The 22295-nt window shown below is 46.1% G+C and overlaps 1 protein-coding gene across 1 annotated transcript in view; it reads right to left on the bottom strand.

The window, feature by feature from the left end:
• Nucleotides 1-22295, bottom strand: part of CD180 (CD180 molecule) — a 67256-nt gene that overhangs the window by 972 nt on the left and 43989 nt on the right. Inside the window, 7 exon segments of the mRNA XM_041470930.1 lie at nucleotides 1-250; nucleotides 253-471; nucleotides 474-560; nucleotides 563-732; nucleotides 1411-1450; nucleotides 1453-1511; nucleotides 1513-1574. Coding sequence (XP_041326864.1) covers nucleotides 1-250; nucleotides 253-471; nucleotides 474-560; nucleotides 563-732; nucleotides 1411-1450; nucleotides 1453-1511; nucleotides 1513-1574 — 887 coding nt within the window.

The raw sequence follows: 22295 nt of genomic DNA, 5'->3' as shown, positions 1-22295 counted from the left end.
TCAAAGCAGTTTGCATTGAGAACCATCTCCTCTAGCAAGCTCATGCCACTGATGCCAGGGGGCAGTGCATGGATGTGGGTTTGGGTTAGGTCCAGCTTTTGGAGCCTGGTTAAGCTCTGAAATGTGTCAGCATTTAGATTTCTGAGGTGCCATAACTGCAGATAGAGATCCTTGACAGAGATACTCCAGAGGCCTTGTAAAACATCTGAACTTATGTAGGGCTCCTTTTCCACACCATAAAATGTTCCAGCCAAAAGGTCTGGGCTGTGGAGTTCTGTATCCCCACCAGGACCCCAGGGATGTCAGCACAGCCCACTAAATCCAAACTATAGAAACGTGACTGAAAAGATCCAGGTTCAATGTATGTCATGTTATTGCCTTTAAGGATGAGAGTTATATTGCTGGTTTTCTGTGGAGCTTGGACATCTTCTGCTGTGATTGCTTGTACGTTGTTAGTTTGACAATCGAGTATTTGAGGTTTCGCATGGGAAAGTTGGGAGGAAGCTGCAGTGAAGAGATGTGGTTGCTGCCCAAGATGAAGATACCTGAGCTGCCAAGATGGTCACTGGAATAAAAAACATACTTGTTATTCCTGTCTGTGTTAAGATGCTCCAGGGAACGCGGGCCAATGCTGTGTCAGACAGAAACATGAGCAGGTTTCTGGTCAGAATGACTGTCTTCAGCTGCCTGTTGCTGGGAAAGGCACCGTCATACACCCAGCTGATGTGACACCTTGAGAAAACAATAGAAAACTGCATCAGTGGCCTGTCTCACAATTTCTCCTGGTAATGTGATTGCACAAAACTGCACCTCATATCTGTTAAACTCCGTTTTAAACTCCATCTGTGGCCCTCACCAGGGTCTTTTTCACTGATGCTTGCCTGGTACTTTTAAGTTCACATTTAATTATAGGGTTCTGCTGAGAAGAAAAACCTGTCCTGAAATGATGGGTGTGAGGAGGCATTTGTGGGAGTCAGGAGACATGAGCTATTTAATGTTTAACTTAATAGGAAAGTCTCTTTTTCTATAAAAACAGCCAGCCACTTCCAAGGGCCAAACATGTCTTTCTTCAGTTATTAGGGAACAATAAGGAAAATTAATAAAAATCTGCTCTGGTGACTTTGCTGTCACTACTGTCTTAGAGGTGGTAATTTCTGGAAAATGCATATTTCATCCATTGAACTGTAAATTATTGCCCTTAGAGGAGAAGCTGAGATATTGCCCAAGTGGATCGATCTCTGCTTAGCAAAAAAATTCATCAGCGGTCTGAAGGTGCTGGTAGTGTTTTCCCTGTGAAGGCAGGAAGATGCTGCTGTGGTGTGCTGTGGTGTGCTCCAGAAATCCCTGTCTCTGCCAGGGACAGGGGGTTCATGATTGTGATGAGCAGAAGTGAGGATGCTCCTTCCATACTTTGTTACATCCAAGTAGAGAAGAGAATTCAGGTCAGAGCAGTTGAGTTCTGGAGGGAAGGGACCACATTCAAGCTGAAATTGAGGACTTCTGTTGTGACAAATAGTCATAGGAACCTCTCTCATTCTTAGACCTTCCCAGGTGTAGCTTTTATTTTCTGTAATCTGTGGACAATACACAGTGAATTTGAAAGAGTTATGTACTGTGAATATAAATAAGAAAATATGGCACTTGGAAAATCCATCCCCCCACCCAAACTAACACAACCCACAAAATAACCCAAAGAGTATTTTGAATTATTTAAAATGCAGCAGCCAAAACCCTAGGAAGCCTCAGCACAGGCTTGCAATGCATAGCCCTGGGGTTTTGGGGAGTGTGTTTTTAAAACGAATGCCTTGAATCTCTCTTGTATTAATTTGAAGTGTCTCATCTGCAGTACTTTCTTATCAAAGTTAGCACATATGAGGATTGTTTACTCTTCTGGATTAATTATTAATCCTTAAAAAAGGATCCCCACAAGGTAGTTTTAAATTGTGACTGTCATGAGTCTTGTAACAAAACTTACTCTAAGAGAAGTCTTAAGTAAACCTTACAGAGAGGAAGTAAAAAATAGCAGGTCTGGAAAATGTTTCTAGAAGGAATGTGGCCAAATTAACTGGATATTAATTTAGTTACACACTGCTGAGGAGACAGCAGGAATGTTTAGCTCAGACTAGACAAAGATCGTGCCTGATATCTAAGTCTTTAAAATGTCTACAAAGGCTGTTCAGTTTTATGTGAAAAAAAATCCATCTATTAAATAGAGAAGTCAACTCTGTGGATACCAGGGAAATTCATTGAGCATGCTTGACCTGCCTTTGCCTGCTGATTACATGAAAGTCAACCAGACCCAGGTTACTGCCACCCTGAAATAGCCTGCCGTGCTGTTAAGGCGTGGGAATGCTCATGGCATTGCACTCGTCCCAGCTGCCAGCTGCAATGGGGAGCACAGGCACAGCCAGTGCAGCCCCAGCCTCCTCCACACCCACCTCCCCTCCTGAAGGACAGAGGAATGTCCTGTCCTGGTAGTCCCAGGGCCAGCCTAGGAGGGGCGAGGTACCCAGGGCTGTGTGGGAGCTGCAGCTCAGGCAATTCCCTGCCCCATAACAATGCAGATGTTGATCTTGTGGGGAAGTAAACACGTGTGTGGCACAGCTGGCCAACATGAGAACTTTAATTTGACACAAAGCTAGTGTGCTAGTGGAAGAAAGCAGGGCAGCAGCTGTGTGTCCAGAGAAGAATGTGCTGGAGCCATGAGGTGCAGAGGACAGTGCAGTGTGTGCCCTGTGGGTGGGAGCACGTCGGGGTTAGTTGAGGTGCACGTGTGGGCCCTGGGGAGCAGTGCATGGGGCTCAGGTCTTTTTGCTGGCACAGCCATGAGTATTTGAGACTGAACCACGTCTCTGCCTGTCTCTGGCTTAGAAGAGGCAGGTGGGCTGTGTCTGCACTCAGTAACCTCAGGAGAAGGGGAAGAGCAGTAGTGTTTGTTGCAAACCACAGTCTGCGTTTGGTGAACATTGTCTTCCTTTCCTTTAAGCACAAATCCTGTGAGTGAAGGGCGCCAGGGAGCGTTGGGGAAGCAACATGGGCCTCCACTGCTGCAGGGGCCACCCTGGCAGGCAGGGGCAGAGAGATGTCAGCAGCAGTGGGAGGAAGTGGAAAGGGGCTGTCACCACAAAATTTCCCATCCAGGTGGGGAGCACAGCTCCTCAATTGTCCAGCTCCCTCTGGCATGCCGGGTCCCAGCTGGAGTTCAGTGCCAGGCAGACAGCACACAGGGACAGCATCACCAAGGAGGGATGAGCCAATGCTGCCCACAGCTGAGCCCCCCACCTGTGGGTGCTTGGCCTGACCTAGGGGCAGAAAGCCAGCCCAGCACCTGCTGTGATAACACTTGTGATAGCACATGGACGTGGGCCCAGCCCAGAAGCAGTATCTACAAAAATGACAAAATATGGACTAGAAAAGGTGATGCTTTCAATATTGGTAAGCAAAGGAGAACCAGTGGAGCTAACTGCTGCCATGTGTAGTTTGGACAGATAAAAATAGTTTAACTGTTGCTGTAAATGAGAAGAGTGACTATGTTTTGCCATTCAAATAAAACAGTGAGTAAGTAAGCTCTCTCCATATGCTTCAGGGCATGGAGTGGCTCTTGCAGTGAACTGAGGAGAAACTATCCCAAGGGGGATCCTGTTGTGCAGCTCCGAGTGCACAGAGATTTGTAGATTTAATTCAATGAGGAATTTGTTATTAGCCCCAGGTGTGCATTTCATAGGGCTGCTTTTCCCTGAATCAAAAGCCTTGCCTTTTTTCTGTTGTCTCCCACTTGGAACAGAAAAAATAGATAGAAGAAAAGCAAAGATAAAAGAAAGTATTAAAGAAAAAGAAAAGCTTATTGGGTCAGTCTTTTCTCCTGCCCCTGGAAAAACCTTGGTACTTTCTTACTATTCTTATGTGGTATTGCACACCAACCAAATAGCAAATAGAGACATTATCATATCCCCCCTGTGTACAAATTCCTGTATGAAGAGCACAGTACAAGAGGTAAAATCATTATACCTCTCCTCTGTCTGTCTCATACCTGTTAAACACCCTTGGGAAACTTTACCATCCTTCAAGCTCTCTGTGGTATGAAGTACAGTGCTGTTTTGAGGGGCTCCCAAAGTCCCCCTCAGTGGTGGGAGAGTGTGTGAGGGTGCACTGATGCACAGGTGTGAGGAGGAGGAGGGACTGTGGCTGATGTCCCTAAGCACATACCGAGACACCTGTCTCTGATAAAGACCTTGTGATTCCCCTAAGATGAATCCTGTGGGAAGTGGAAACTCTCCGACATCAGCAGGTAAGGGTTCACCCCAGATGAACGCAGCTCCATCACCGAGCGGGATGGCAGCTGTCACTCCCCTCCATGCCGGTGTCTCTGCAGTGCTGGGTGCTCTGCAGCTGGCACAGGTGGGCACTGTGAAAATCAGCAGGTGTAAATCACACAGCTGCACATTGTGGAGAGAGGCAGCTTGCTGCACTGGATGATCTCGTGCTGTCTTCTCTGAATGAAAGTGGGGCTGAGCAGAGGGGTCAGACAGACCAGCCGAGCTGGCTGGACAGCAGGCTGCTCATGCTGAACTCAGCGTGAGCAAAACAGTAGTTTCAGAGTGAAACAGGAACTTGCCTGCTTTAAATATAGTCAAGCTTCTGTGCACTGATGCTTTTCTGAGGCAGAACAGATTTTTAAAAAGTGGAAACTGAGGAAAATTGGTCTTCATGTTCATGTGGACTGGAATGTCTCTGTCACAGGATAGTGCAGATGAGATTGTAACACACTTCCAAAGGAGAATTTCATGTAATGGGAAATTTGAGTTGAACAAAATTTGATTCATCACTTAGGAAAGGCACAAAATCTTGTAAACCAGCTGAAAGTCAGAGCTCATCTTTGGGGGCTGATGGCAGTGGTGACCCTGGCTTTATTGGCTTTACAGTGGACGCAGTGATCTTACAGATCTTTTCCAGCCTAAACCATTCTACAACTCTAAGATCTCTGGCTACACTTTTGCAAAAAGCATTGTGTTGCTGATGCATGACTACTGCAGTACAAATGGTAAAGCTAGAAAGCAATACTTCAATCTGAAAATTAACACTGTTCCTCTTGTTACAGAGAATGATCACTTTTTTGAAGGGGGACAATATTTCTAACCATCTCTAAGATGAGTGCATGTGCAGCAGCTGCAGGCAGGAGGGGATCTGGTGCCAGCCAGCCAGATGTGTCAGGTCCTGACTGCCCAGGGCAGTGCTGAGCACCGACTTCGGCCAAACAGCTCAACTTGCTTTTTCTTTCCTGTCTTAAATTACTCAGTTATTAGCTTGACAGCTTTGTTGCCTTAAGTGGCACTCTTTCTCCACCACCGAGGAGAAAAAGGCATGAGGAAAACTTACTGGGCTCACAAAACATGTCTCAGCCCCACAGAGCCGATCCAGATCCTGCACTCAGTCGGGGAAGCTTCAAGTAATCAAGATGCCATGAGGAGTGCATCAAGGTCAGCACCCAGGAAGGTGAAGACGCCTCAACTTCTCTGGTGCCAAGGATATGCACAAAATGAATGCCTTTGGCTCTGAAACAGTGTATAAAGGCCACAGCTGCGCTGGCAGCTGGAGCTGATTCCAGGGTTCACCTGAGGCACTCTGAGCACCTTCCGGCAGGCAGCTGAGGAGAGGGCAGGAGTCCACAAGGTGGGAGGGAAGCTGCCAGGAGTGCAGAGCTCGCTCCATTTTGCATACTTGCCTAAACCTGTTGGGTGGACTGCTGGGGCTGGCAGGCACCAAGAGGCCACAGAGCCAGTGCACTGCTGCTCTATTTGTTTGCTGCTAGGATGCTTCTGTGCCAGCCTGATTGGCTGGGTTTTATTCCCTCCTCTTTAATTTGTAGTATACAAAATAAATAGCTTATCTTAGTATGAGGTCAAGCTGAAAGCTGACTCCATATTCCACTAATAGCTCTACCTTTTCCCCAGCCAGTTCTATGTTTGCTGAAAATCCTGCTTGCCCTGCAGCTGGTCACAAAGAGTTCTGAAAGAATTTGATTGCTATGTTTGCTCCTTGCCATTTTCCATGTTAAGGCTCAAAAGCTAAGGCTTGGTGTGTCCCTGTGTATTGGATTTGCACAGACAGGTTTTGGTAGTGGGGCTGGTACAGGGATGGCTTCTGTGAGAAGCTGCTGGAAGCTTCCTTCATGCCCAGCAGATCCAATGCCAGGAGGCTCCAGATGGAGGAGCCCCGACCAAGGCTGAGCCAATTAGAAATGGCTCTGTGATAACAGATTTAAGAAGGAAAAAAGTTACTCTGCAAATGTAATTGCAGCCAGGGAAGAGCAGAGTGACAATATGTGAGAGGAGCAGCCCTGCTGACACCCAGGCTGATGAAGGAGGGACAGGAGGTGCTCCAGGCACCAGAGCTGAGGTTCCCCTGCAGCCTGTGGTGAGACCATGGTGAGGCAGCTGTGGCCCTGCAGCCCATGGAGGTCCCAGGGAATGCAGATATCCAACTGCAGCTCCTGGAAGAGACCCAGGCCAGAGCAGGTGGATGCCTGAGACAAGGCTGTGAACCCGTGGGAGGCATGGGCTGGAGCAGGGTCCTGACAGGGACCTCCAGACTCATGGAGAGAGGAGCCCATGCTGGAGCAGATTTCCTGGTAGGACTTGTGACCCTGTGGGAGATCCACACTGGAGCAGGCTGTGCCTGAAGGACTGTCCCCCATGGAAGAGTGACCCACATTGCAGCAGTTCATGAAGAGGTGTCTGTGGGTTGGGCTTACATTGGAGAAGTTAATGAAGAGCTGTCTCCTGTGGGAGGAATCCCATGCTGGAGCAGGGGAAGGACTCCCCTCCCTGAGCAGCTGCAAGAACTATCTGTGATGAACTGACCATAACCCCCACTCCCTGTGCCACTGAGGGTGAGGAAATAGAGTCTGAGAAGGAGTGAGTGGGGGGAGATGGTTTTAAGATTTATTTTACTTCTCATTATCGTGCTCTGATTTAGTTGATAATAAATTTACTTAATATCCCCATGTGCAATCTGTTTAGGCAGTAATGGTATTCGTTGAGTGATCTCTCTTGTTATGTCAGCTCATGAACCTTTGTTATATTTTCTGTCCCCTGTCCAGCTGGTGGAGGGGAGTGATAGAGGGAGTGATGGATGCCTGGAATCCAACCAGGGTCAAACCTCTACACCCAGTGATCCCTGCTGTGCTTTCCTGGGGTGAAGCAGCTTGGACTCACCCTTGCACCCCATGACCTATTTTTCTGCAGACTGTGATCCCTGGTGGCATAGATACTTCCTCAGACCATCCACACCAAAACACTCAAATTTGAAATGAATGAGGTATTTTAGAAGAAAAGTCCTCTGAATCAAGAAGGGCATCAGCCAAAGCTAATTCTGTCTCATTCTGCAGTGCAGTGAAGTCTGTTATTATGCATGATGGAGCTTATGTGTCATATAAGAAAGCAGGAATAACTCCAGAGATGCTTTTGGTTTTAGTAAGTTTTGGGTGGGGGGTTTTTTGTTGGTTTTTGTTGCTGTTGTTTCTTTGTTTTGGGTTTTTTTTTTTTTTTTTTTTTTTTTTTTTTTTGGGGGGGGGGGGGGGGGGGGGGGGGGGTTTTGGGAAAANNNCCCTTCCCATTTTTTTTGTTTTTTTTTTTTTTTTTTTTTTTTTTTTGGTTTTTTTTTTTTTTTTTTTTTTTTTTTTTTGGAAGTGGGGTGGGGGGAAGGAGTGGGACTGTTGAGAAAATGGGAAGACATATTATTCAAATAATGAGTTCTAGGGCCTAACTCAATTTCCTAGAATCAGAGAATAACCTGAATGAAAAGTGATGCACAAGGATCTTAAAGCCCAACTCTTGGCCAATCCCAAGGATTACACCATATGCCTGACAGTGTTGTTCAAACACTTGAGCTCTGTCAGGCTGGCGCTGTGGCCACTTCCCTGGGACTCTGTTCCAGTGCCCAGCCATTCTCTAGGTGAAGAACCTTTTCCTAATATCCAACCTAAACCTCTCCTGACACAGCTTGGTGACATTCCCTCAGGTCCTGTCACTGCTCACCAATGATAAGAGATCAGTGCCTGCCCCTCCTCTTCCCCTCAAGAGGAAGTTGTGACTGCAGTGAGGTGTCTCCTCAGTCTCCTCCAGGCTGAACAGACCAAGTGACCTCAGCCACTCCTCATATGGCTTCCCTTCAAGGCCTTTCACCATTTTTGTTGCCCTCCTTTAGACACTTTATAGTAGCTTTACATCTTATACTGAGGCTGCCAAAACTGCAAACTTTAGATAATGAAGAATTAATTATGAAATTAGTATTGGGTAACTGAAGTCCCTCTTCTTGACCATGTGCTAAAGTAATTTCTGAGTTTAGTAAAACTGACTAATGATTAGGGGTATTTAAATTATTCATTATGTGTGCCTATCAGATTAATTTAGATCTTTGTGCTTTTAAAGCAAAATGGGGAAGGGTAAGAATTTATGGTAATAACTAGTGGTAGTGGGTTTTGATGTTGGCAAGGGGCTTTGCTACGGATACCCACCATGGGCTCAGGCAGGTTGCAGATCCTCTGTGACAGCCACAGCCAGGGCTGCTGCAGGCTGATTCACTTCCCATGCTCAGTTCTGCTCCTCTTCTGCATGCTGGTGTTTGCTGTTCCCAAGTGCTGGGTAGATTTTTTCTCCATCACTACATTCAGGATGGCTGTCAGATCACAGGGGTTGCTGGGGCAGCGCCCTCAAGAGTAAATTGCTGCTCCTAATTAAATTTTCTCTGTGTTTGGTTCAAACTGTTTCCACTATTGATGATGGGGAAAATTAAGGAGCATGCAAACACCAGCAGTAATAGCTGACCTCAGTAGTTGCCACTGAATGCCTGTGAGGTGCTGCGTGCTGCAGAGGGCTGAGCACACTGCTGCCTCCAGTCTGCCCCTGCAGTGCCGTGTCAGAGTGCCCTGCAGGCAGACAGCCCTGCAGAGAGGACTCATGCAGTGAGCCCCGCACAGTGTCTGCCCACAGGTGGTGGATTTCCCTCACCTAAAACCTGTCAGGGGTAGAGTGTCACTCCTGGCAGGGACTGTGGCAGTGGAGTGCTGGCACGTCCCTCAGCTCAGCCCAGGCCACAGACCCACACACCCAGTCATCGCCTGGCCCCTGTGTCAGGAAGGGGTCCCAGCCAGACCACTGAGTGCCACGCCTCCAAAAAACCCAGGTGCTGAGGGATGCTGCAGGTTGAATGAACCTGAAAAAGATGTGTAATGACTGTAGGAATAAATGAGAATCAATCTAAGATGATAAAAGTAAAGAAAAAACAAAACACCAAAATGCACGGAGTTATGTATATATATTAATAAGACTTTACCTTTAGAATCCCTGTAAGATGTTAATTCTCTCTTTTTCAAAAGGTAAATCTTGTTGATCTCTGTGCCTTTCATAGCTCTGAAGAGAAAGGGATTGGCAACCCAATACCCAAGCAAGGCTTCCAAATTACCTGTAAATCCTATACAGGATCAAAGGATTAAAATAGTTTTCAGCTATTTCCTTCAAGTATGGATTTCAAGATTTTCCTCATTTGTTGTTTTCTTTGGTATTACAAATGAGATAGGAATCCAAATGTTTGAATGCTGGATGTTAAGAACTCAGGATTTGCCTTGGAGCTGTGGGATTTAGGCTCTGACTATTCCCCTGCTGTGGCTGCATGGTACCCCAAAAAGGTGAAACATGGTAGCTGGGGAGGACCAGGACCACCTGCTCTAACTCAAACCTGCATTTCCCAGCAGGAAAACCTCCATGGGCTTTGCTGCCAGTGCAGCAGGTGCTGCAGGCTCAGGCTGCAGGCTGCACTCCAAGGAAAAGCCTAAAACAAAAGGATGAAGCAAGAGGATAAATCACTGTCTGGAAGAAACAGCTGCTCTAAAACATGTCAGACCTTACCAGACTATGTTTAACTTCTATGTTTCATGCTGCAGCAATCGATCTTTCTGAAATCCTAAACAAGGGCAGCCAGATGTGCTCTCCAGCCCACATTCTGGGCACGTGAGCAATGTCCCTTTGCCTGCCCTTGGGGGTGGTAGGGACACAAGTGGGACGAGAGCTGCAGGACTGCACCTCTGCTGCCCTCCCAGCTGGGCATCAGCTTGCCCAGTGGATCTTTTGGGTAGCCAGGGACCAAGCTGCAGCATGCCCCTGCCCCAGGGAGTCTTCTTCCTCTGGTTGCCACCACTCCTTGGCAAGTGACCAAACCACCGGCTTCTTTCTCTGGAGCTGATGGCTGAAGTTACTGCTGAAGACACACCACAGCTTCAATCCAAAATTTTCATTACTTAAGAAAACCACTTGCACAGATAGTGACCTGGATGCCCATTGGAAGAAAGGGACAGTGTGACCATGGACATGATGTGTGCATGGTGTGTAGAAATATTCCAGACCAAAAAAAAGTGAGCACTCCTCTCATGGCCTCTTCACTGCTGGATTGTTCTCTAGTGGATTTTATTTGTGGCAACTTCCGAAAGGATTGATGGTGCAGGTGCTTAGCCAGGACGCTACTGATGCTCCATGCCCTGGAACCCCTGACTTCAGAGGAGGCAGCAGTGCTATTTTTTTAGCAAACAAAAAACAAACTTTCAGGTGATGACTGCAGCTTGCCAGAGGGCAGGGGACACAGGGCTTCCTGGCCCTGTGCCTTCATCCTGAGCGCTGCTGGTGGCCAGAAAGCTGAATTTGCCATGGCTGGGGCACATGGAACTGTGTGAAGTCCTATCAAATGCCTACTAAAAGGACAAAGGCACTAAGTAGGAAGGAAATTGCTGTCAAGTTTAATTAGCAACAGATTAATTACTGGTGTTGTGTTCATCCATGCTTCTTCTTTAAAGGGGGGATATCTCCTATGTTCTCCCTGCAGACTCTGCTTCTGTTTAGCTACTGCTGCTGTGTTACCTTCCTTGAGCAGCTTGTGATTTTTCAAAAATTTAGAAGATGTCTTGAGGATCTCAGTGCTGGAGCTCCCTGTTACTCTTTGAAACAGTTATAAGACTTTTCTCTGTCTCAAAAATTCAGCCTGTTCCGTACTAAGCAAGCAAAATATTCCGTGTTCTTGGTTCCCATGGCAGTGAGTATTTTATAGTACTGTAAAGGCACTATAAAATCAAGATAAAATGTAGATTTCAATGACTAGTAACAAGCCATTATTCTTCTCTTAAAACAATACAGAATCTGACAAACTGGGCTTCACTAGTCTTAAATCCTAGATTTTAAACAAGCAACAGAGAAGCCTCGTAATTGCAACAGTTCTGACTTGAGTAGCAAGAAAAAAATTCCGAATTAAAACGCTTGTAAGCTTCCCTTTTCCTTACTGGTCTCTGCTGGGTGTTGCTTGGGGTGGCTTTGGTGAAAAGGAGGTTCTTAGCCCTTACGCAGAGAAGGTGGACTGGTCACTGGAAGGTGCGTTTCTGTTGGTCATGGTTTGGCTGGACACAGATATTAACCTTGTAATGGAAGGAAACCAGGCAGATATAAAGGAAAAGAGGCAAACTGAGGAAGCTAGTGTGAGTTCAGACTGTTTAAAGAATTTCTGGCATGGAGGCTTTGAAATGACAAAAGAGCATCTTAAATGGAAGCCCTGTTGCTAAGCAACATGCATTGTTGTATATAGAGCCCCTGGAAGATAAGAGAGAAGCTCTGCTGCTTTCAAGGAAGAAATGCTGGTGAGGAGCCATACCTGCATCCAAAGTGTATTTGAAATGTTCCAGCTACATCCTGTCTGTGAGAGGGTTTCCATGACCCTTCAGGTCAGAGCGGCCACTGGTGAGGCTGTGTGGGCAGGTGAGATCCACCTCTGCTCCTCCACCTGGGAAATGCAGGAGCATTGTGCTTCTGCTCAGGGTGTGTGACAGTACTGCAGCAAACCTGAAACAGCTACAGGAACACAAAAAACCCATAGGTCATGCTCAGCCAGATCTTTTGGGAACGTGAAATGGTGTTTCAGAAGTGTTTTGATTGTTCCAATTAATTTCTCAAGTTTCCCTCCTCTTTCTCCCCCATTCATATTAACAAATTCTTATTTTTCACACTGATGGTCTTTGTCCAACTGCCATGGTACTATCCATCTATCCATCCAACTGCCAGGTAACTGCTAGCGTGATCTAAGGATGTGAAATGCATTCTGTATTCGAGAATATGTCAAAATAAATATATTTTGCCACATAACATTTCTTCCTTTGTCCTTTCCATGCGTCACAGATGGGGCTCACAGTGGTTGTGCCTTTCTTGCCAAGTGTGACTCCTTGACTGATGTGATTTGCTGATGGGAGAACAAACCAACCTCTGCTAAAATTCAGGATTTTGTTCTTCTTGCAGCTGCTGAGCATTGAGGCTGCAGTGGGGTGCTGCTAAAAAGCTGTTTCTATTAGATGGTTTTGAAAGGGTAAATTCTTAAACTCAGCCAGACTAGAGATGGAGGTATGGGAAGAGTGGTTCCATGTGTGCAGAGCTAGTCAGCCGTGACCCCTCTGCCTACTGGCCTCAGAAGCAGCCAATGACCTGGGTGATTTCTCCCATCAGATACTCATTTCTGAAATCCTGTCTGCTCTAATGTCAATTTTCATATGGTTTTCTTTTTATACATATACACCAAATACCTAGTCCCTGCTTCCAAAACTATGTGCAAGAAGAATTTGCCCGATGTTTAGAATTGTGGAGTTTGTCAGATCCTGGTTTGCTCCTGAGCTCCCTGAAAAATCTCTGGATGGAAGTCGTACAGCATGGTTAGGAATAAGAAGTCTGCAGGTTGGTCATTAGTCTTTTGACGGGGTTTCACTTGGCAACTCAGTCTTTGGCAAGGTTTTATTTCCATCAGAGAAAGCACATCAGAGCTTCACATTGCAGCTTGTCTGGGTGTTAGTTCTTTGCATATTGCCATCCCTCTGAAATACCAATTTCCTCCAAAGGAATGCCAGAAGCAAGCCAAAGCCTTCTCTTGGTTTCCTGCAGTAACTTTAAAGAAAGGAGTGGAATTCTCAAGAGACTGCACCCAGCTCTCTGTGCTCTTCTGGGGCAGCTGGGGGCAGCTGAACAGCCACTCCCATAGCAGGGAAGGCCTGGGATGGCTAATCTCCCTAGCAAAAAGGAAGGGAGCAGTGGCTGGGCTCCATCCTCCCGCAGGCAGTGATGGGGAAGTCACCCTGGGATGGTGCCGGCTGATAGTCAGCGCTTCCTCTGCCACCGGGGCCCCTTGCCTATCACACTTGCTGTCAATTACAGGCTATATCCTCTTGGTGTAGCTGTATTTTCCTTGCTCTAATTTAACTTGTTGCTTTTTTTGCTGTTGACAGCTGAGAACCATTGACCCTTTCCTTCACCTAACATCACCTGCAGTATCTGCAGGCTGCTGGCACTGCAGCCCCCATCCCCTCTCCTACAGTGCTTCTCCACCTGGTCAGAGCCGTCACCCTCATTTTGTGGGGACAAAACTGTGTTTAAAGAAGTGTTCTCAGAAGGTGTGTGGTTTGTAGTTTGTCACGATGCTGTGCTGATCTGAGCTGCACTGCTTGGGGCAGACATGTGTCTCTGTTCGTCTGCACTGCACCATGGGACATATATTTTCCTTAGGTCACAGAAGAGTGGGTCCTAAAGGAACACTGGGTCTTGGGTCCTGGCACACATTTTAATGAACAAAGAGGAAATTTCAGGTGTTGTGTTGGTGTGATAGAAATGGCAGTGTCTCTCAGTGTGCTGCTGTTTGTGGGTGGTAAGCCTGCCCTAGGTGGGCTTTGCCTGGTTTGAATAAATGACACAAGCTGGGTGTGGGCAATAGGACTGTACAAATTGACTGTTTTACACACAAGTGGAAATAACTCTAGAAGAGGACAGTGGGGTGAACAATAGCAGAAGGGAAAGCTCCTATGATCTTGATGAGATTTGCAAAATTTGCCTTCATATTATCCTTGTATTTAGTTTTACCTTTTTCTTCTTCTCTCTTTCAGATACCTAAGCAGCAATTGCTATAGACCCAATCTTGCAGGAGTCATACCCAGCACTGTGGAGTGAGCAGGACCTCGGGGAGCTGCAGTTTGTAACAGATTTAGTTGGCTGCCCGCTGCCAGGGGAAAGTCTAGCCAGTTACTTGAGACATAACCATGACTTTGTCTAGATTTTCAGTTAACAGCCTTTTCTATGGCCTTTCTTTTCACGGTCCTGTTTCTAAACTGCTGTCAGCCTGGACCTCAGCCTGGCAGCTGCATGGGATCCCTGCTGCTGTGCCTGTCTGAAGCTCCATCTCTCATGCCCATGTGCTGAGTGGGCACTGTTTGCTAAGGCACCGTGGGGTAGCCTGAGCATGAGAAGACAATGAAGAGTTCTCTTCAGGGTAGTCCATCTTGTAGCATGATTTAAGTGTTTGTGCACGTTGCAGGTGAGTGCAGTTTCACCTGAGGAGGTTGTTGCATCTGTGTTCAGTGATCTGTGCTGGCGACTTGTTGATGTAGTTTATGGGATGTTTGTTAGACCTCTTAGGCCTGAAAGATTTTGTCATCACTTAGATGATTCTAAGTGGTGGTAACAGTGCAAAACCAAAACGACACGTACTTCAATCTGAAATACACTTCTTGTCCTTCAGGATATAGATTAAACAGACTTTTAAAGGAAAGCTTAAAGTGACTTTTTTATCTGAGTGTAAAGCTTAGAGTCTGGATAAGCAAGAGAATAAATCCAACAGTACATTAGGAAAGAGGGAGTAATTATTATTTTAAAATGTGACCTCACAAATTTCTTATCTAAACTGGAAAGTCCTTAAAGACAGAAATGTGTTTGAGCTCTGCAGTGCAGATGTTCCCTTCATTTAACAAGTGCACACACAGGAATACAGACAGAGGGAAACTACATGACAGAGATGAGAAAAAGTGCTGAGGTGCAGATGCAGCTGAAAATTAATTGAGGGAAGAAGGGACCCCCTCTGGGAGACAGTCGTAGGTGGAGCTCTGGGTGGCAGAGGTTGAAGCCACCACACAGCCACTGAGTTCTGAACATGATCCTACAGTAACTGTGTAAATATTATACAGTTATATGTCAAAAATCCAATAAAATATGCCAGTTATGCTGGATTTGCAAATAGGTATTTTTTGCTTTTTTTTCAAACCTACAGATTGGGCCTAAATTCTGGGAAAAATGGGGCTAGGAAAACCCCTATGGATGGGAACCAAAGCCACTGCTGGCACATGCTACCAAGGAGCAAGGTGCCTACATTTCCTACATCCTTCTTCCAGATCATTGTTTGCTCCCACTGCTGCTACTGATTTCCACGAGATGGAGCTATTCTAACATGGATTTGGCAAGCAGACCATGGTGAAAAAGTGTGCTACTGCATTTTATTGTTATTATTTTATTATTTTATTTTATTTTATTTTTTAATTTCCATGGCAGTATCTCTGAAGTGGGTAGTATTTTATGAAAAATCATCATGCAAAAAAAGGGCAAATTCCAGAAGCAGCAGCTGGAGCTCAATGCACATTTGGATAGACTGTGTCATCAAAAGACTTCTTGCAAGAATTGCTCCTGGGGATGGAGGTAAATGTCCTCAAACTGCAGCTTTGTCCCACACTGGAACAGCTGTTGGGATGTGCACCCAGCCTCACCTTCTGGAGGATCTGTTTTGCCATGGCTGAGAAAAGTTGCAATGCCCCATGTCCTGAGCACATTCAGGGTGGCTCTTTGGCACCCATGAGGCCTTGCCTGTGGCCCAGTCTCCAACCATTAGCCCTCTAAGGCAGCAGACTGCCTTTGCTGAATCACGATGACCCTCTCCTGTGACATTTCTGTCCTTTTAAGTCAATTTTTTAAAGTCTTGTTATGTCTGTTTCCATGTGCCATCCTCTTCCACTGCAGCATCTGCTCATTCCCTCTCTGCTTCACCCCCACCAGCCCCATTCTCCACTGCATCACAATGCAGATAATAATTCATGTAAATGCTGTTGCTTTATGATATATGTTTGAAAACTTCATGGCATGCATCAAGTCGTGCGCACAGAGCCAAACACCTCCTGCCCTTGTTGTTGGAGCATACCTTGACATTGCAGCCCCTAATAGCAGCAGCAGCTCAGAGAGAGGCATTTGTCTGGGGATTTTCAGTAGGAGCTGTCAAAGTCAGGGCCAGGTTCATATGCAATGTTTGTAATGCTTGGAAGAAGGGTATCATGAGCTTGCTTGCTGCTGGTGTTGCAAGTGGTTCAGGGCTGTTATGCCATTCCTGTGAGAAGCTGGTGTTCTCTGCTGGCACCCAGGAGATAAGTGCTATCTCTGTGATGAGTGTTGCTGGCAACAAGTGCCTGCCCCGAGTCCATGGCCACCCAGGCAGCCGGTGGGCAGAGCTTTCCTTCCCGAGCAGGTGCCCGGTGCTGGAGGCCGGCTGCTCCCGCCCTGGCAGAGAGCCAGCCGGCTGCTGCTCGCCAGCCTGAGATCCTCCTGCTGCAGGGCCGGCCCAGGAAGCCACAGCAAGGTGAGTAAGGGTCAGCTATCTAGGCAGGGGGCTGCCATTGCCAGACCTGGTGACACTGCGCCTGTTCAAATTCCCATGTGATATCTTAATTCATGACGACTGGAAAATAAATGTGTTTGACAATTGTTGGTTAGGCTTTTTTTCTACAGCATGGCTTGGCATCCATCCTTTCCTGTCCCCATACGTGTGCTTTACAGTGGAGGGAGTAATTTAAAGGCTCTTGTGATCTCCCAAGCAGGGGATTGTCCTCTTTGCAGCATTCTTGAGGCAGACCAAAACCTTTGGTACAGTCTTAGCACACAAGCACTTATCAAGCACCGTCTGTCTTTTGCTTTTCAAGACCAAAACAGAGACAGAATCAGCATAATTTCAATTTCTTTAATCTGATGACCACCTGGAGCAGCTGATAAGTGTGTCTGGGAGGCCCCAGAGAGCAGGCAGCCTTCAGCCATCACCCCCTCCAAGGAGCACCTTGCTGTGTGTCCTACAGCTGAAGTTTTCTCCTCTTCCTCCCACTCTCCAGTCTGCAACATGAACTGCATTGAAGTGATTTTGCTTGAGCCACTTCACTGCCACTATGCCACTTGTCCTTTCAGAGTCATTTAAGTCCTCTAATATGGGTTATTTAAACATAGCTTTAAAGGTGTCATTTTCATAAAAGTGTATGTCTATTTGTGCATGCCTAGCATGCAGCTACTGCATTCCACAGGTGTGTGCCCTTGATGTGCTGCCTGCCTGGCTCAGGCTTGCATGTGGGAGCACAGGCGTGCCAGGAGCATGTCCAAATACAAATGGCATTTGCTATCAGCCATGGAAACCTGCAGTGTGCAATTGCCTGTGGATGTTCAGGGTGTAATTCTTGGGGTGACAAACTGTCAGCAGCTCCTTATGGATTGTGCTGCTGTGCGAATTCCCTGAGACCAGCTGGTTCAGATCCCAAAGCCCCTGAAGCTGTGCCCCTGGAAGGTTCACCCAGATGGAGGGAGACAGCGAGGGAGAGAGCAGGCTGATGGCAGTGTGTGGGAGCGTGGCACAGGCAACACTGGTTCCAGGAGTCAAAAATGAGTGAGCTAAAGTAGGTTATTCTGCTTGCAGGCAGGTCCTTGCTTTGGTCAGGCAGCCAGGCTGGAGGATGGCAGAGAGGGAACATCTTGCTTGCTAGGTCCTCTGCAGGCCCTTCATCCAGAGTCAGGGAGAGCTGAAATCAACCAGTGAGGGGTGCCTGCCCATGGACACCAACAGCTCACAGAGCAATAAATGATCGTGTTTCTTTGCCAGAAGGAAGATGAGACGTGATATCTCTTGCAAGAACTGGTGCCACAGATATTTGTTCCTTTTATGTGAGAATAAAAAAAAAAAACCAAAAGGGCCTAATAAATCACAGTATAAATGCTACTATTTGAAAGATCTGGACTAGAAATTACTTGAACGTTCGTGAGTTTCACATGTCAGGGGTGTGGGTGATTTAGGTTAGTGATTATTCAAGACACAGGGTGTGATTGGACTTTTAGGATTTGAAAGGATAACACATGCTTGTCAAGTGGGTGTTTAATCTCTCTTCAGTTATAACTTCAGTTTGTAAATGTTGAAACCATAAATCATCACACCCTTGGTCCATGGCATAGGACAAACTGTGCTATTTTCCTCCCACCTCAGCTTAGATTAACTGCTTTTCTCCAGTGCTATTAATGCCTTCCAAATTATGACTTTTCCTTTTTTAGCCTACACTGTTGTGTGCACACACACATATGCAGGCAGGCATGTGTTTCATAACAGGTTTTTGTGCTTGTGACTCAGAGCTGAACTATTAAACCATAACACATGGCTGACATCTGGAATTCTCTCAGACGTTTTTGTCATTTGAATATTGGTAGCCATAGTTTGCTACTCTCCTTTCCTCCAAAATGTAACTTTCTTTGTTCTCAGCTCATAAAAACAGAGCTAGAAGGTTTTACTGAACCTTTTAGTGTCACTTGATCAATATATATATATATATATATATATATATATATATATATATATATATAATATTTTGTCAAAGCCTGCTTTAAAGACACATGTGTTCAGAGAGTTTGGCAGAAAGATTTTACTAAAGAAAGCCTCTGCTTCCTCTTGAGGTTTAAAATTATTGCATACCATGAGAATATTCAGAAAAATCATTGTTCTTGCACAGCAAGAGCCTGTGGTTGCTAAGAGTCAAAAGCAGTCACCTGCTAGCTAGCAAAATGGGGTAAGATTTGCAAATGGATTGGCTTGGTGTTTGAATATAAGTATTTACATTAATTCCTCCAAATGAATGCCACTCATGTGGCTCATTTGAGAGCAATATTAAAATATGCTGGTATTTGCTGTACTGTGGAACAGTTTGTCTTACCTGTGTCTCACAGGGTGTTGTGTGCTATTCCCAGAGCTGTTTGCCATGAGTTAGTATGGTCCTGCAGAGATTAAGATTTTGCATTCTTCTTTAAATATTGTGGGATTGCCACTCAGAGTGCTGTAATTATGGATGTGTTAAATTTCACATTGATACCAAGGAAGCAATAAAAACTTCAGTCTATCTGCCACTGTGACAAGTGTCAAGCAAAAGGAGTGAACTCTGGGAATTGTTTCTGGCTTAGAAAATCATCTAATCTTGGTTTTCAATTCAGCCCCCTACAAGCACATTTTTAAATTTGAGGATTGTCTGATTTTCTCCTGATACTGAGAAGGATGTAACACTACTTCACTGATGCTTCAAGAAGAGAGGAGGAGCACTGTCTGAAGCCTATGCTGTTGCCTCTAAGAGTAAATACAGCATGTCTTCAAGGCACCTTCTTTGCCTGGTGAGGGGCTGCAAAAGAGGGATGACTGCCTTAAATTAAAGAAGGTGATCATGGGAGTTTCTGAGAGACAGACATATGAAGGTTTGTTGCAGAGGCTTTCTAGTCTTTGGCTATCAGAGCAAAAAGTGGCAGTGGTGGTGCAGCACTATGATGCCTTTGAAGGCATGCATGTTGTAGCAGGGAATTAATGTCATTTGGTGCAGGTTTTTCATGTGCTTCACTGGCCTCTCAGATTCAGCAGGGAAGGCTTCACCTGCAGCACTTAGTCTACGGCACAGATCTGACACATATATCTGGCTCTGGTGATCACTTGTCTGTGTGCCTGAGCTGCCAGCTTTCCATGTATGTCTTTTTTGAAAATCTTTTTTAGCGGTTGTGTTTCAGATCTGGCTATGTCTATTCTGTTCACAGTAGCTGACTAAAGTTCTCATGTCTGTGGTTCAGAAAATTATTTGTGCTCTGGCTCAAGCAGTCAGGTCTCTGACTGTTACTGCTTTTTAGTAATGACACCATGCCAAGGGAGTCTCATTGTGACAGGCTGTGACCCTTAAACACATGATGTCTGGAAGAACATGTCTCCCAGGGTCTTTCATCCTCACAGTCCTCACAGCTGCACTTAACCCACCGACTGGACAAGTGAACACACTGTTGTACTCACCTGTCATGATTAAAGTGGCGTCCTTTGAGCTCCTACAGACTGATTTCATCAAAAGCCTCTGGTGTTGATGTGGCCCTGAACTGTATGTATCCTTGCAAGAAGGTTTTTCAGTGCACATGGATACGTATGCACAGGTTCACTAAAGGTACGTCATATTTGACCAGCCTGATTGCCTTCTGACCACCTAGCTGGATGAGTGAAGAGCAGTGGATATTGTTTACCTTGGCTTCAGCCAAGGCTTTGACAGGTTTTCTTACAACATCCTCATAGACAAACTCAGGGGTGTGAGTTGGATGAGTGGACAGTGGATCAAGAACTGGCTGAACAACAGATCCCAAAGTTAAAATCAGTGGCACAGGGTGTAGTTGGAGGCCTGTCCCTAGTGATGTCCCTCAAAACTGTTTAACTTCTTCATCCATGGCTTGGATGAAGGGCCACATGACTCCTCAGCAAATTCAGAGGACAAAAAGCTGTGAGGAATGGCTACCACTCCAGAGGGCTGTGCATCCCTTCAGAAGGTTCTTTGCAAGTTGGAGAGATGGACACCTGGAATTCCATGTCCAGTTCTGGAACAAGTTCCTCAGGACAACAGAGACATGGAGCTCCTGGAGTGGGTCCAGCAGAGGCTACAGAGATGACAAGGGGTCTGGAGCATCTCTCTTATGAGGAAAGGCAGGGGGAGCTGGGGCTGTTCAGCCTCAAGAAGAGATGACTGAGAGGGGACGCCATCAATATGTACAAGGATCTGAAGGCAGGATGGACCAGGCTCTTCTTAGTGGTGCTGAGCAGTAGAACAAGAGGCAATGGGCAGAAACTGATGCCCAGGAATTTCCACCTGAACATGAGGAAGAACTTCTTTACTGTGCAGGTGACCATGCTGTGGAACAGATTTCCTAGAGAGGTTGTGGAGTTTCCCCCCCTGGAGATACTCAAGAACTGCCTGGACACAATCCTGTGCCATGTGCTTGGGGATTAGCCTGCTTGAGCAGGGAGGCTGTACAAGATGTGGTCCCTTCCCACCTGACCCATTCTGTGATTCTGTATGTTAAAGTGACCCTGGTGGCTGTGCCCTGATTTTAGTCAAAGCAGAGGTGGCTCTTGGTGGGGGTGGTTATGGCCAGAGCAGTACCAGCCCATCTGCAGCCCAGAGCAGTCAAGACCACCCAGTCCGTCTCCTCAAGCTGGTATGCAAATGTAGCTGTATTTTAGCTGCTGACAGCTCTGCAAATGGATTATGTGGGCACACAAAAGTGATGTGCAATAAACAGCAATCAAAACTGTGTTGTCAGAGTGTCAAAAATAGTATTTTTTATGTGGCCAGACATGCTACTTTTTCTCTCATTATAAGGGTTAGAACTTATTGTTATGGTTATCAGGTGCTTCTGATTATCAGATTCTGACAAGGTGTGATACCCTGTGTTGAGCACTTCCTAACCAGATCTCTGAGTCAAGCTGATTTTGCTGGAAAACTTCAGCTGAAACACTTGGCTGCTTTTGAGCACAGATCCTGTGCACACAAATCCTGGTGGACACCCTCTCCTGCAGTGACCCACACTGGCTTCAACCCTTGGAGTGCCCAGTGGGGCCATGTGCCCTGGGACTTGCACTGGCCCATGCCAATTTCTCTGCCACCAGCCGAAGTGTGTGCTGTCCCCATGGAGCCCAGCACTGTGCTTCAGCTTGGCGTGGGTGGTTTATGCTTTCCCAGACTGGGGTGGCATAGGAGGGACTGTTTTTGTGTATGTCCTCCACACTGAGGACCACAGTTTTGGCCTGCTTCTTGTAAAGTGAAAATTATTGCTTCCCACACCTCCTTACCCCTTGCCCATATCCCCAGGCTGCCCTGAAAATGAGCATGTTGTTTCTGAAGCACTCACGTATTGTAGTGGCATGGGAGAAAACAGGCAGAAATTAATTAGTCTGTCTTCAGAGCAGGGTTTTGGGGATTATAGAAAATAAGCCTGTTAATCATTATGGAGAAGGTAGAATGGTCTGAACTGGGTCCTCAGTCACCCTGGGTACTTAATGACATGTTTTCACAAGAAAAAATTGTAAGATCACGTTAATTAAAGGCTATGCCAGAATGCATATGTACAAGGGGGGTAATTGAAGATTGCTGAATGTCTGCCAGTTTGACATTACCTAAATAGCTTGATTTTTCAACCACAGTAATATTCTCATATTTATGTATTTTTTGGGATGCCATATGAAAGAAAAATATTTAAGCAAAATAGCATACTGAGCAGAGTAAATTACAACAGCAGGGTTTCTTGTTACTCTGTGCCTGATGGAAAAATTGAAAAAGGATAGTAAAGGAAGCTGGGAAGCAATGGCTTGTGCATCATACATGAAAGGGT

The sequence above is a fragment of the Pyrgilauda ruficollis genome, unplaced genomic scaffold, assembly GCF_017590135.1.
Source record: "Pyrgilauda ruficollis isolate IOZ18807 unplaced genomic scaffold, ASM1759013v1 scaffold25, whole genome shotgun sequence".
NCBI classification, from domain to species: domain Eukaryota; kingdom Metazoa; phylum Chordata; class Aves; order Passeriformes; family Passeridae; genus Pyrgilauda; species Pyrgilauda ruficollis.
This window is presented reverse-complemented; position numbering and strand designations above follow the sequence as displayed.